Raw genomic sequence first — 14,335 nt, 5'->3', positions numbered from 1 at the left:
AATGAATTAAATTGTGACCATTTGTGGTATTTTTGTAATTTTGTGTAAAAATCATAGTTTACCGTGATAGGGCTGGAAACAGCTGCAACCACAATCCCAATAGGTTGTGGCGAAAGAAGAGCAGGACTTCCACAAGGTATGCATGTCCCTGCCCCGGGAGTTATGCCCCCATCTGCCCTTCTGGCCTGAGCTTCACCAGGGAGTGGAGAATGCAGTTTCTGTTCCTGCTGCTTCTTCTGTATCTTCCTTTGTAGCTGCTGTTTGGCATCTATGGAGGGTGAGACCAGGGTTTTAACCTGAGGCTGGAATGAGTGTTCATCGGCTGTGGGAGCGAATGCAGATGACTGAATGGACATCTTTGCTCCTGTGCGAAAAAAGAGAATCAGTTGTAGAATTATGATGACATCAAAAAATAAATTACATGAATTTTTCCAAAACATATGCACTTATTTATAGGTTTGTCTTGTGTTTGTTAACCACAAGGTGGAGACATTTCCAAGTGTAGGTACATGGAGTGAAGTGCTGGGCTGTTACTGTACCTGAGGGGGAACCGGTCATCACAGTAAGAGCAGCCACAGACTTAGTTCCAATGTAGTGGCTATTCAAAAGAAACCGAGCCAGATCTTCAACACTGTCAAACTGCCGACTCAGCACTTTCTGTGCCCACTCACACACCAACCCACATGCGGCAATGCGCACCTCATCTTCTGCACTGGACAGTTGACCAGTAGGCTCAAACGCTTCACACTGACAATGAAAAAAAACAGCACACATTTTCTAGGCTGATGCATGCAATTTTTAGGTATTTGAGAGATGTCTAATATTATCATATTGGTAATTGCAGAGAAACAAGAGGTAAGTCAAGAAGAAAAATAAGAAAAGATAAGTAAAGAAATAAATAAATGAGGGGGAAAAAATAGAGTAGTAACTCACCCCATCACCTGATTTATGAAGATCTAGGTTGGGAAGAGATGGCATGTGTACAAAAGCCTTCTTCCTAAGTCCACTATAGCAATATGTTCACATAAGTCAAGGAAATACATCTGTCCATCATACCAAGAAAATGTATGTGGATGTCCACATATAAAAAAAAAAAGGTATTAAATCACTTGTGACATAAATAACATACTGAAGATAAATTATTTGTTAATTGACAAATGTTTGTTAACACTGGAATTAAAACATTAATTTTGTTTAATTTATGTCAATATGTAAAAAAAACAAACAAAAAAAGCACTAGTGAGGCTAACAGAGTGCCACAGGCCATACGGGGCAGAGGTGTTGGTCACTATCGCAGACTATGTACCTTTAAATAACATGTCACAGCTTAGAATGAAAGCTGATATATTTGCCAGTTTTTATTCCTAGATGTACACTGTGTTATTACATCAAACATAACCTTCACAAACCTTAAAGGTATGGCAACTACATTATTGTTTGGAAAAATCAATCACCAAAAAGCTTAGATTCAATTTTCATGCATAAGAAAATTACAAGAGGTCCTTTGCTAGAATGAAAGCGTTGCTTTCTTGGGCATTAGAGTTGGTGAGGATTGGATTTCCGTTGCAGTAGCAACCGTCAACAACAAGCATGGTTTATTTTCAGTGATGCACCACTCTGAAATTAAAAATAATATTCATGGTCACAAATGCACTTTCACCCCTGCCTTACCTAACACCAAAATAACAATGACCACAGTTACACAACATAATAATTTCTAAGATTTGACATAACAGCTAAAGATATGTTGTTGGTGTTATGTTGCTTACTATTATGGTATTTTTTTAACAAAACAATAAAATAAGATTAATTTATATCCATATCACCCATCAAAAACCTCAAGGTAAAATCCAGAACAAAGTACTTTTCCTATGAATTGGATTTTTTTCTTTTTCATTTCAAAATTAAGTTATACTTAAGTAAAAAATTAAGTTATAAGATAGTAATACTATAGCATATACTAACTAACTAACAGAGCACAAAAGAGAAATGATCTCCACTGTAAGACAAGGCTGTAACAGAAATTAATAGGCACTTTGCTGAATGTCTTTGGAAGATCAACATTTGGCAGCCAATAGTAAACAGGTTTTCTATACAGCAAAACGCTGTTCAAGGACTCAAAGAAGTTTATTTTGATTCGATTTCTGATCTATATTTAGTGGCTACATGAATTACAGCAACAGATGTTTTAGTACACAGAGTTCAGGGACAAGAGCGTGTATATATGTCTGCTTTGGGGGACTGGGAAAAGGGAGGATGGGATTGTTACAAAAAGTTCCATTGAAGGATATTTGGATTTGCCTCGCATGCCAAGTCGACGCGCTTTCATGTTGGGAAAGACGTTCTTCATGATCTTTCCAAAGTCTGCAGCACTGAGGGCATGATACCCCAGGCTATCACAGTAACTCCTGAGAAGCACACACGTTTAAAAGAAATCAAATACAATTTGCACAGAGACCACTCACAGAAAAAAAAACAAAAGCATCTCAAGCTCTGTACAAAAGGACTTACAAAAGTACATTATACATATATAAACATTTCAATCTCTCCAAGTTGGTTGAGTTTTTAGTGTATGGAGAAAGCAAGATGGCACAGGCTTACTTGTACTCGTCGTAGACTTCTTGTTTAGGCAGTGATGTTTCAGGATGCTCCTCAAGATGGTTCCGAATCCAGCTAAATGCGTGCATCTGCTGGGTACGACTTGATGACATGGAGCTTTGCTCACTGAGAGAAAAGAATTAAACAATACAATTTGAATTACAGAATAGCTGCTAGCCAGATACTATTGTGCGGATGTTCTTCTCCTACCATTAGCAAAATATAATATGGAAAAAGATGATAAAAGCATTAGTGAAGAGTTGCATTGCCCTCATTCTGCATTTGATTTTGCCTAGATGTAGTTTAGTAGAACACAGTAAAGATCACTCACTTTTTCTCATTGCCACTGCTGGGTCCAGAAGGCAACTTGAGATAGAGGTAGAGTTTTTCAATGTCTGTAAGCTTCTCCACATCTTGCTGCAAAGCAACAGAAACACAGAAGATGTGCGCTCAATATTAAGCCGTTATAATGCCATGTTTCAAGAATGTGAAATGTCAAGCACCTCTTGCCATCACTTTCAAGTACAGAAGCCTAAGAAAATTAGATAATCATGAAATAAAAGTATAGTGACATGAAAACAAGCTTTTGACTATAGGGAAAAAAGCATCTTTAGAACCACACAGAAAGTTTGATACAAAATTAAAGCAAAATTAAACTAAACAAAATGTATGAAATAATGTAAAAAGGTTAACAGAATAACAAGTTTGATAATTTTGACAAAAAAAAAAAAAACTTTTCAGAATATAGACTTCACAAAACTACTCAAAAGTTTGGGGTTGGTACAATATTTGAATATTTCTGAAAGAAGTCTCTTCACCAAGGCTGCATTTATTTGATCAAAAATTAAGTAAAAACAGTAAAATTGTAAAATATTATTACAAACTTACTGACACCAAACTTTTGAACAGTAGTGTATACAGGGGGTCAATGTGTGAACATGATCATAATAACCGTACAGCATGAGATCATGTGATTGTTTACTGCCTAGCACAGAGGAGCAGTGCTGAACAAAAGGGGAAACTACAGATGTTTGAAAGGCATTAGGGATGGTGTCACATGACCTATCCATTCAAAATGATCCACTGACTATCCAACAATAAAGTAGTAAATAAATGCAAATTTACTCCATTTCTACAACACAATCATACAGACAGACGTGTGCATTAAATAAAGATCTTATTTTGATCTTCAGGTCTCTTTATCTCTCTTACAGCTGTTGGTTAAGTGTTAGTGTAGCACATGAGCACTGAACAGCTCTTCAAAGAGAATGTGTAAGATGTTAGGGTGGGGCAGAGCTGATTTAAATTCTGCCCGAGTAGGGAGCAGCAGACACGAGTCTCTCCCTCCAGGCGCTATTCCACATCTTCACTTACCGGCTCTTTCTCACTTGCAAATATACGCTTAAACCCACAAACATTCCCCTTTTCTAAAGCACTAGATTAGATAGAGATATTAAAGTGATTTTTGAAATGTTTTCTGCACCTTGCAACCGTTGTGAGCTACATGCAAGATTAAAATTCGGAGGCCTCTGCTCAGCAAGCTGGGCCGAGACCTGCAGAGCCGTGAGCAGCGAATTAAAATAAACAGACTTCAATAGGATTGTACAGCATAACCCCAAACAGGAAGTCATCCAAGGTAAAAATAATCCCGAAGAATACCTAATCCCTCAGTGATCAGAGCAGTCAGTTAAGCCAGCATAAACAAGCCTTTGTTTTTGTGGTGTCAGCCTGTGGGAGTCATGGAAATGGGGATCTTCAAAAGTCCCACAATACCACACCACTACATCAATTACGTGTCCAAATTACCTCCTTGGAGAAAAGGCCACATGAAAATAAACAATACCAACAACACACAGCTTATGAAACTTGGGGAAATGCACCTGTCACCTAAACATCTCTTCATCAGTGATGGCATCATCACACTCTGCTGATTCTCTCGCCCTCCCCTTTCCGTCAAATTCTAAGAATAGTTGTCTCTCTCTTTCTTTTCTATTCGTCTCTTCGTTGCTAAGGGTTGATGGCTAGCAAATAGCTAAAGTTATCAACCACTGAGCGCTGTTAGTGTTAACATTGGAGAGGGGTAAGAAAAGTAAGTAAAAATGGCACGAGAATGCAGACGTCTCGGAGCCAAGTGGACAACTCTATTTAAGAGAGGACTTGGCATGACTTTTAAGGGTGGACAAACATAATCACGTGGAAAACAAAAACACATCACATACACTACCGTTCAAAGGTTTGGGGTCTGTAAGTTTGTTTTAATGTTTTAGAAAGTCTCTAATGTTCACCAAAGCTGGGTTTATTTGATCAAAAATACAAAAAAACAACACTAATAAATTACTATTTTTAAAAAAAAAAACTTTTTTCTATTTGAATATATTTTAAAATGTAATTTATTCCTGTGATTTCAAAGCTGAATTTTCAGCATCATTACTCCAGTCTTCAGTGTCACATGATCATTCAGAAATCGTTCTAATATGCTGATTTGATGCTCAATAAACATTTATTTGTATTAATGTGAAAATGGTTGTGCCATTTAATATTTTTGTGGAAACCATGATATATTTTTTAAAGATTTTTAAAAGAAGAACAGCATTTATTTGAAATAGAAATCTTTTCTAATATTATAAATGTTTTTACTGTCACAGTTAATAAATTTATTTGATCCTTGCTGAATAAAAATAATAATAATAAAAATAATAATAATAATAATAATAAAAAAAACTTAATGAAACTTTTGATCGGTAGTTTCCACAAACATTTTTAAATAAGCCAGACTGAAAGACACTTGGACTATGGACAATGTACTTATGCTGGTTTTACAATTGCTTTGTCAAGTGTTTTCAACCCAGCATTCATTCATCAGTCTCTCAACACTGAGATTGAGAAGACATTGGCAAACAGGTCATGACAATGTTAGGGAGAACCTGTAACTCATCATCACTCAGCTCATTCATGCAGGTGTAATGTCCGCTGGGTAGTGTGCAGGCCTCTTACTCAGCACTACTGAGCCTACTAGACATGCTTGAATAACTCATGCATTATTCAGAGGGACTGAACCCACGTCGCCCAGTTCTTACTGACAAGCCTACAGAAGCTTATCTCAAGCAAATTCTTCCAGGCTGGACACTGGAACAATTCAATGCTGGGACAAAGTGATGACTCAGTAAGAGTCAAGCACTTACACCCTGAACAGTGAGTGAACATGATGAACTGAATTATTGTACAATATCCAGCATGTTTTACATTAACCTCAGGGATTTGCAGGGATAGTTCACCCAAAAATTATTCAGCATAATTTACTCACCCTTATGCCATTCCAAACATTTATGACTTTGCATCTAATGTGGAATACAAAAGAAGATATTTTGAAGAACATCTTAGTTTTTTGTCAGTAATACTAAAGAACAATGTTGTTTTGGACCCCACTGACTTTCATTGTAAGAACAAAAGCGGTTCCAGATATCTTCCTCTATGTTCCCTGTACAGTTTGGAACATTAACCATTTAAACAAATCAAACCTGCAAACCTGTTTGTTATAAAGAAACCTTAAACGCAAAGTTTAATAGTCACTGAATTACAGAGTTGACATTGTTTGCTCTGAGTTTCTAATTTACAATGTTGTCCAATATTGCCAGAAAAATGGAAATATTATGACAGAATGTTGAACATTTTTAGGTATTATTATTATTTTTGTTTTATCGACACGGTTAGTAACATGTCAATATGAGAAAAGTGTTAAACAGCAGAGCTTTGTGGGATACTACTATGGAATGAAAGTTTCAAGAGAGGAGGCTGATGCAAGACTCAGCAAGAGCTGGCAACATCCTGCAGAGGTCAACAGACGCAGACTAGAGGAGGAGGGGGCGGATAAGGACAGAGGAGGTGAGCAGCAAACACAGGAAACAATGACTAATATCTGGAGAGGATTTCACGTTACTTTTACCTTGAGGGGCCACACAGACTGCTGTCATTTTGTCTTCCCCTCATGCGTCACCACACATAACTCAAAACATTAATGGTTGCAGCCCTACTTCACCTGATGTGAACTTTTGATTTCTCAGCCATGCAGAAACTCCCCCCAGATTACAAACATTAGCACCTAAGTTAAATCACATTGACATGCACGCTTGGGTGACATTTGCGGGACATTCCCAAAACTGTGAGCTTTGTCTCACGTCCTGCACGGGGCATCAATTGGATATGGCAGAGTTTGACAGCTGCCATACCATGGCTGCCTGGTTAGGTCAATGCTAAGTAAGATATCTTTATTGCAGGGATAAACTGAGTTATATTACTATGTGTAAGTGTAATTTGTTATTGTTAATAAAAGAGAAAAGCAAGTAAATTAAAGTGATCTGGTTGTTATATATTCATGTCACGTGAGTTCAACGGCACTGCAAATGTGTCTGTTTACAATGTGATTTTGCAGCGTTAAGTATTGTTGCCAATCACAGGCATTTCTAAATATCAATCAGACTAATCAGATGTGTTTAAGTTACCGGTAGTGAGGAATTGGCTCAGTATCTCTTAAAACACTGAATGAGTTTTGAGTTTATTTAGTGAGTTTACCAATATCTACATGCGCACAAATCCTCTCATTATAACAAACAAATCGGAGACAGTAAATAAATAAAAGATTGTCCAGTTTAGTCAGATTCGTTGATAAAAATGGGCGTTTTCGCATTCAATTAGTTTGTGCTGAACTGAGATGATAAAGGAAGTACACTTTACTCACTGTCTGTAAAATTTCATTCGCAATTTGAAGAAGTTTTTGTTTTTCAATGTATACAATTTGACAATATATAAAAAATAAATTCAAAATTAAAACATATGAAAAACTATAATAGGGAGTGGAAATGGCCGAGCCAATAAGTGCTCCTCTGCAGCCATCTACTTTAGTGGTCATTTAATGTCTAGATGATCTAATGTCATTTAATTTTTTTTTTTTTTAAATACAAGTTTTTGTTTTTCATCAAGGGTTGGTTTCCCTGTATTCCCTACATTCCCAAAATCTTTAAAGGATGAACAAAAACATATTTTTGGTCATCACATTAAAAATAACATTAAAATTGGATAATATTCAGACTTTTGAGCTTTGAAGTGCTGGAAAACGTTATGTGAAGTCCTTGAAAAGTCCTTCATTCTTATAACAGTGGTCTATAACTGTCTAATTCGCTGGGTAATGATCAAAACTATATATGATTCATATCAGCATTGTCCCACATTTCAATTTTGTGTGTATTATTTTTCCGGTGGGGTAAATTACAGTGTATCACTCAAACCTAGAGCTGCGAGATTCTGGATAAATTGAGAATCATGATTTTTGTTTGTTTCAAACTGAGATCATGATTCTCCCAAGATTCTGAAGACAACTAAACAAAATAACATGTAATTCACTAGAGGTTCTGACAAAATTTTAATTGCTGCTTTCAAATGTTTAATTAATCTGAATGATTGATTTTTTAAAATCTGTTTGAATGAATGATTCAATGACTTACTCATAAATACGAATCACTTGTTTCATTACTGGACGAATCAGCGTTTTTTGAACAAATCTCTTGAATTAATGATTTAATGACAAATACATTTTTAACAGTCACATGTTGCCACCCTGCGGCATAACGATGTGATCAACAATCGTTATTTGAAGCGCCATGTTACTTTTAAAAGGTGATCTGATCGTATTTTGATCACTTCCGTAGACAGACATCAGTGTTTATATCCGAAATATAAACTTTTCTCCCAGTACTTCTGTGATCATTTTAATATTTGTAACAGAAAGAACATAGCTGTTTCATATCTATACATGGCAACTTCTCTCTGCCTCAGCGGCAGCGCCAACACAGATTTGAACGTTCCAGTGTGACTTCGACACAGACGAATCATTGTCATTTAGGAATGAGATTGTGTGGGTGTTTGAATCGAGATTGCGATCTTTTAAAGATTAATCATGCGGCTTGTCATGGAAATTCTCAATATCTGATCTGACTTCACCACTGACAATTTAAAGAACCTCCAGTTGTCAATATAATACAATACAATACAATACTACAGTACCTTCGGGGTGATTCCCGTCCCGAATATAATACAATACAATACTACAATACCAATAAGGTACTACAATACCTTCGGGGTAATTCCCGTCCCGAATATAATACAATATAATACTACAGTATGTCAAAGTAATTCCCTTCTTGAATACTTCTAATACATTTCCAATACTTCGAGGTAATTCCCCTCCCGAAGTAAGGTGACAGCGTCCCGTCAAGAAGTTACTATCACTACCTCAATCACACATGAGCCCACAGGACTTTAGCATCTATACCTTCTCACAGTCCTTCTCAGGTGTACGCTGGTCCGACACAGGATCATTAATACTAACTTAGAGTATTACAGCCTCACCCCAAGGGTGACTCTATAGTCTTCCAACACTATCACTGTCTCTGCTGTGGTCTTTTGAGCATAAAATATGTAGTACTTCTATTCCTCAGCTGCGCAGCATATACCTGAGGCTTTTTATTGTAAAAATCAATGTCTTCTTCACTGTGATTTGTTCTGGTGATTGGTTTGTAATGATCTAAGCAAATCATCTTACTGTTAGTTCTACTGTGTTAAGCACTTTTTGGGCAAGTCTACAAGTTCTTTGACCTGAGCATCCTTAGTCTGCATTTTCTGTACATTTCATGTTGACATAAAATATTTCTATCAAAGGCTCTACTCAAACCTGGGCAAATTAAGTACCAGTCACAGCCATTGACAATTAACAAAGCTTACTGGCGATTTAAAGTATGTTATCATTCAACCTCACTGCAATAGGCTTTCCAACTAATGTAAATCAATATTTACATAGTCTAATAGTATTAAATTTATTAAAGGTGCAGTAAGTGGTATTTGAACTACGCTGTTGGACATTGTTGACATTTGAAATCAACCCAAACAAACCCACCCCTCTCTTCATTGCTCCGCCTCCAAAACTCACACTCCAATTCTAACCACCCTGCTCTGAGTCGGTCTTGAACCGCTGCTGGCATGCGAGGCGAATGCACTACCAACACCTATAAACACTATGAACACCTCATTCTCTATCGGCCGTCAGTGCGCAGTGGTTTAACTGCAGAACTCTCACTATCTGGCCGCTGTTACACACGCAATGTGAGTGGATGTCTGTTTATCACAGCTGACGCACAACAAAATGCTTCACGAAAAATAAAGCGCAGTTGATGAACGAACAACAAGGAAGCACAAAAAATGAACATACAGTACACACGAGTGAATACAAAGTGTTCGTTGTTAGTCGCAAACAGCCCAGCAGCTCCAGACAATCAAAACCCAGTGTACTCACATGAGAAGCGGGATCAAAGCAGTTTTCAGGCCTTCCCTCTTAGCTCTCTCCAGCGCTGGAAAGCTTTTCTAATATAACCAGGTCCTAAAGTGCTTGCCCAGGCATAAACCTTAATTCCAGTTATATTCTTTTGAGCTGTTTTGTACTGTGTCCCATTTCTCGTTCTGCAGTTTTTTTTTTGTTTTTTTTTTCCCTTCTCTCTCCTCGACCGTTATACACCCCTGATGCTGATTGGTAAGACGTTTGTTACTGGACTCGGCCCGACTAACTTCCAAACAGTGGATTTGAAATATCACTGAGTCCCCCTTTAATCTCCAATGTGTCTCGCATTGTTTCTCTACTTTGGATAAGCTTCTCCCTAATAGACAGTGTTAATATCATCATATTTGTCATTGTTTTCACCACAACAGAATAAGTGCACTAAAAGACTGAACTCTACTGATGTCAGGTGCCGGACCGGCCAAACCCTTCCTGAATAGTAAACACCACCATAAGTAAGTCAATATTAATGACCCCTCTCTAAGGATTCTTCAAGATGGCACACACAGATAACCACACACCTTGTTAATATTGTCTCTCATGTCATTTCAATGATACCACAAGTAATTTGAGTAAATAAAAATAAATAAATAAATAAATAAACACTTCTCCGTCACTCAATGTTGTAACTTACAAAAATACCAGTACCATAACAAATCCAAGCTCAGGTTTTTTTTTTTTTGTATTAATTAATTATATTTAGGTTAAAATGTCAAGTACTACAGTATTTTTTTAACGCTTATTTGTGAATCAATTTTTCATTGATATCAAATACTCACCAAAATGCAATCCACCTTTGATTGTACAGTTTTGCTGCAAAAAAAGAGAAGAGAAATAATCAGCATGACACAAGGGTAACTTGAGAAACATTCATAAAGCTGCCTTTATTAATAAATCAGTGGCATTCAAAGCATCTTTCCATCCTCTAACCCGTCGGCCCTGTCCGGCTCAGACCAATATATCCTCAGGAACACATGTGCTCGTGCACACACACAAAAAAAAAAAACTATCTTGCTTTAATGTTCCATCACACTGGAGGTCTATAAATACTCCTGCCATTCAGAATGTTTTGACCATCAGGATGTCTGAGGAACCGGAATGAACCAGTATGGAATCTATATACAGGTATGGAACAGTAGAGAGAATCAAATCTGCATTCAGGGTAATGTAAAGATACTTTCCTTGTGATGGCTGTAGAATAATTTGAACATTCAAAGGACACTAGGTACATTCTGGGTATAGTCACAGTTCAATCTGCATTAAAGGTGAGAATTAAAAAATGACTCTTTGCAAAATGCACACACACATTAACACACTCAACTAACCAAAAACTTTTTCTCTCCCATTTCCTTCAACATCACAGGAAATGTCATGTCAGGCCACACAGTGGCTGTACAAGACTGAGATCCAAAACCAAAGGTTAATTGGCACAAGAACAATAGACAAAAGGGCACTTTGAATGACAAATCAGTGTAATGACCTGCAGTTATATATAAAATATACACAAACAGTGAAAAGCAATAAATGGTACTTTAATATAAAAAAAAACCTGTATAGGCTGTATGTACTTATAATGTTAAAAAAAACTAGTTTTAATGTTTTTATAACAATAATTTATAACATTAAAATGTTGTTAAAAACAGTCATAGTAAAAATATATAAAATAAAAATGCTTGGTTTGGTATTAATTACCTGCTGAAACACATAAGCTGTGTCTCAATTTCTAAGGCTGCATCCTCTGGAGGTTGCATTAGTCGGCCGCATACGTCATAAAGGAAGTCTTATTTCAGAACAGTAACCATTATAAAATTGACCGTTATTCCTAGTGAACCGTAAATTGTTGTAATTTCTGACTGACCACTACATTTGGAATGTAGTGGACAGTTTACTGAAATGAAGCAGCCTCAATGACGTATGCGACCTTCGGAGGACGCAGCCTTCGAAAATGAGAGACAGCTGTCACGATACCAGCCTTGCTGCAGTACTGGTAATACAGAGAAATGGGTCAATCCGGTACCCGCTGATAGGCGTCTGCTTTTAAATGGTGGGACCTGATGCAACAGAATTCAGAATAAGTTTTGAATTTGAAAGCTAGTAGGGCTGCCCTCGACTGAAGATTATTCTGGTCAACTAGTAGTCGTTCATTTTAAGCATTAGTCAACTAATCACATGTTTATTAATAAACCATATAAATCATAATAAAGAGCCTTTAATGCCTACATAGCCTAATCAGCACTCAAGTGCACTCATAAAGCTTGCCACACCACACCAGCAGAAGTAATGATTATGAATGTATCAGGGAAAAACAGCAAGGAGATTTCTTTAACATTTTAATAATAATTGATAAAGTGTTTTCTGTATTTTGGGCTGCAGTGATGAAGTTGACGATGCTGACTTGTCATCTCCGCAGTAGTGTACGGACGCGCCTATATGCACGTTTCATATGAATTACATAACCTGAGAATATTTGTTTTCCATTTCAAATGGTTCATTTAAAAGTAGACATTTTGCTTTCTATATATTTTTCATGTCTCTGAGGCAAGTTTACATGGAGTTTCAGTTTTTCCGGCATGCTCAAGTTCACAGAGAGAGACGGCAGAAATCGCACCCCTGGATAGCCCGCATTTTTCTAGGTTAACATTAAAGTGAGTGGCCATGTAAAGTTGCTACAACTTACATGTTTCATATGATAAGCCATATTTAAGGTCGATGAATGATAGGCGTGCATTTGGATGTCCTGTCCGATGTACTGTATTTACCACATAGACCAGGTGTTAATGATCTGTCTGTAACAGACTGTATGATGTTGCCCCTTCCTGTGGCTTTTTTTTCTTGCGACTAAGCTACTAATAAAATTTTGGTCAAATAAGCCTCTTCTCATTGACAGTTGCCCGTCTCAGTGAGTATCCTCGTAAAACAGGCGCTTGTGGCTTATGTGAACTTAATTAATTGAGAAAGAAAATAGATACCATTATATTGATCTGTGCATTCGGTGTTAAAGTGACAGCAGCCTAATAAACCTGCTGTTGTCTGTGTCATTGTTAATCAAACAACAAAAAACAAAAAGCTACAAAAGTGATTTCTCTAACGAAGATTAATTATATTTAATTTATACAGTGAAGACCTATGCAGTCTTATTTTACATTTGATTACTCTATTTCTGTACCTGAATACTGTTAGACTTACCTGAAAAAAAAAAAAAACAATTTTTTTTTTAATTTCTTTATTTAATTTCTATCTTTGTTCTGTTGTATGTATCTATGCAGTTTTTTCAACATTGTGCAGCCCTAGCGGGAGCGGTACATATTTCTGCAGGAGCGGGCGGGAACGGGATTGAAAAATCCATCCCGCGCAGACCCAAATTTCTCTGCCATTGGCCTCGAGCCATCAGGCCTTCCATACTGTCAAGCTCTGATTTGCTAATCACCAAAGCTACACCATACACAATGGCTTTTAATTATAGGACATCCAATCAGGCAGCATGTTGTTCCAACATTCTGACTTTTTAATCCCATATAAAACCTTTCAGGCTTATGCCACATCCCAGAGCATGTGTGTTCTAAGAGAGTCAGTCATATGACTGTCCCTATGAGCGAGTTAGAGGTCAGGGAACTAATGAACTGTTACTAGGCAAGTTGCCGTTTGCTCTCATGTGGCTTCAGGCCAGGTAAAACTCATTAAACCGTTTCTAGGTAGTCTTGAAGCAGGTAAAGGATCACACCACTGTTGTCAAGGCAGGCAGTAAAAACAGGATTTCCCGTTAATGTCACTTCCTGTGGCAACACATGATATTATCAGACTGTTTCAAGCAGACACCTGATTGAGACTTACTTAATGAGCTAAACATGCAATTATCAACAGCAAAGTTTAACACTATTAGCCCGGTGTTCACATGATACACAGATAAAGGGCCCTAATTTAGAGAGCAGTATGTCTTTAGTGCACTGTAATGAGTATGTGATAACTATGGAGAAACTGGGTTAGCAAAGATTCATTTTGTGACGTACTCGCAACATAGTTCTTGATTGTTTTTTGCTTTGGGGTAAAAAGATGTTTGAAATACCATCGCAGCCGTATGCTGTTAATGAACATCCCGACACTGTTCACGCTGCTGAGAGCTCCCTTTAGATGAATATTGGCCTAAATATGTGCTTAGTGCTTTCCTATCAATAACAAAAACACAACAAATATGACAGCGGTGAAAAAAAACAGTAGTTAAAGCATCTGATCATAGTGATGTGGATATGTTTGCACCAGCTCTGCAATTCAGCACTCCAGTCAAGTCAAGTCACGTTTATTTATACCACTTTATACAAAATAGCCTAAAAATTCCTTAAAAACATGGTAGTGTTCGTT

At 37.1% G+C, this 14,335-nt stretch overlaps 1 protein-coding gene across 1 annotated transcript in view; it reads right to left on the bottom strand.

The window, feature by feature from the left end:
- Positions 1-14,335, bottom strand: part of rfx7a (regulatory factor X7a) — a 30,048-nt gene that overhangs the window by 6,728 nt on the left and 8,985 nt on the right. Inside the window, exons 2-8 of the mRNA XM_051900220.1 lie at positions 10,759-10,792; positions 2,930-3,015; positions 2,602-2,724; positions 2,292-2,408; positions 934-1,018; positions 540-747; positions 63-364 (exon numbers count right to left, since the gene is read on the bottom strand). Of these exons, the coding sequence (XP_051756180.1) occupies positions 63-364; positions 540-747; positions 934-1,018; positions 2,292-2,408; positions 2,602-2,711 (822 nt within the window). The 5' untranslated portion in view covers positions 2,712-2,724; positions 2,930-3,015; positions 10,759-10,792. The remainder of the gene's footprint in view (positions 1-62; positions 365-539; positions 748-933; positions 1,019-2,291; positions 2,409-2,601; positions 2,725-2,929; positions 3,016-10,758; positions 10,793-14,335) is intronic.

The sequence above is a fragment of the Ctenopharyngodon idella genome, chromosome 7 (genome assembly GCF_019924925.1).
Source record: "Ctenopharyngodon idella isolate HZGC_01 chromosome 7, HZGC01, whole genome shotgun sequence".
NCBI lineage: Eukaryota > Metazoa > Chordata > Actinopteri > Cypriniformes > Xenocyprididae > Ctenopharyngodon > Ctenopharyngodon idella.
This window is presented reverse-complemented; position numbering and strand designations above follow the sequence as displayed.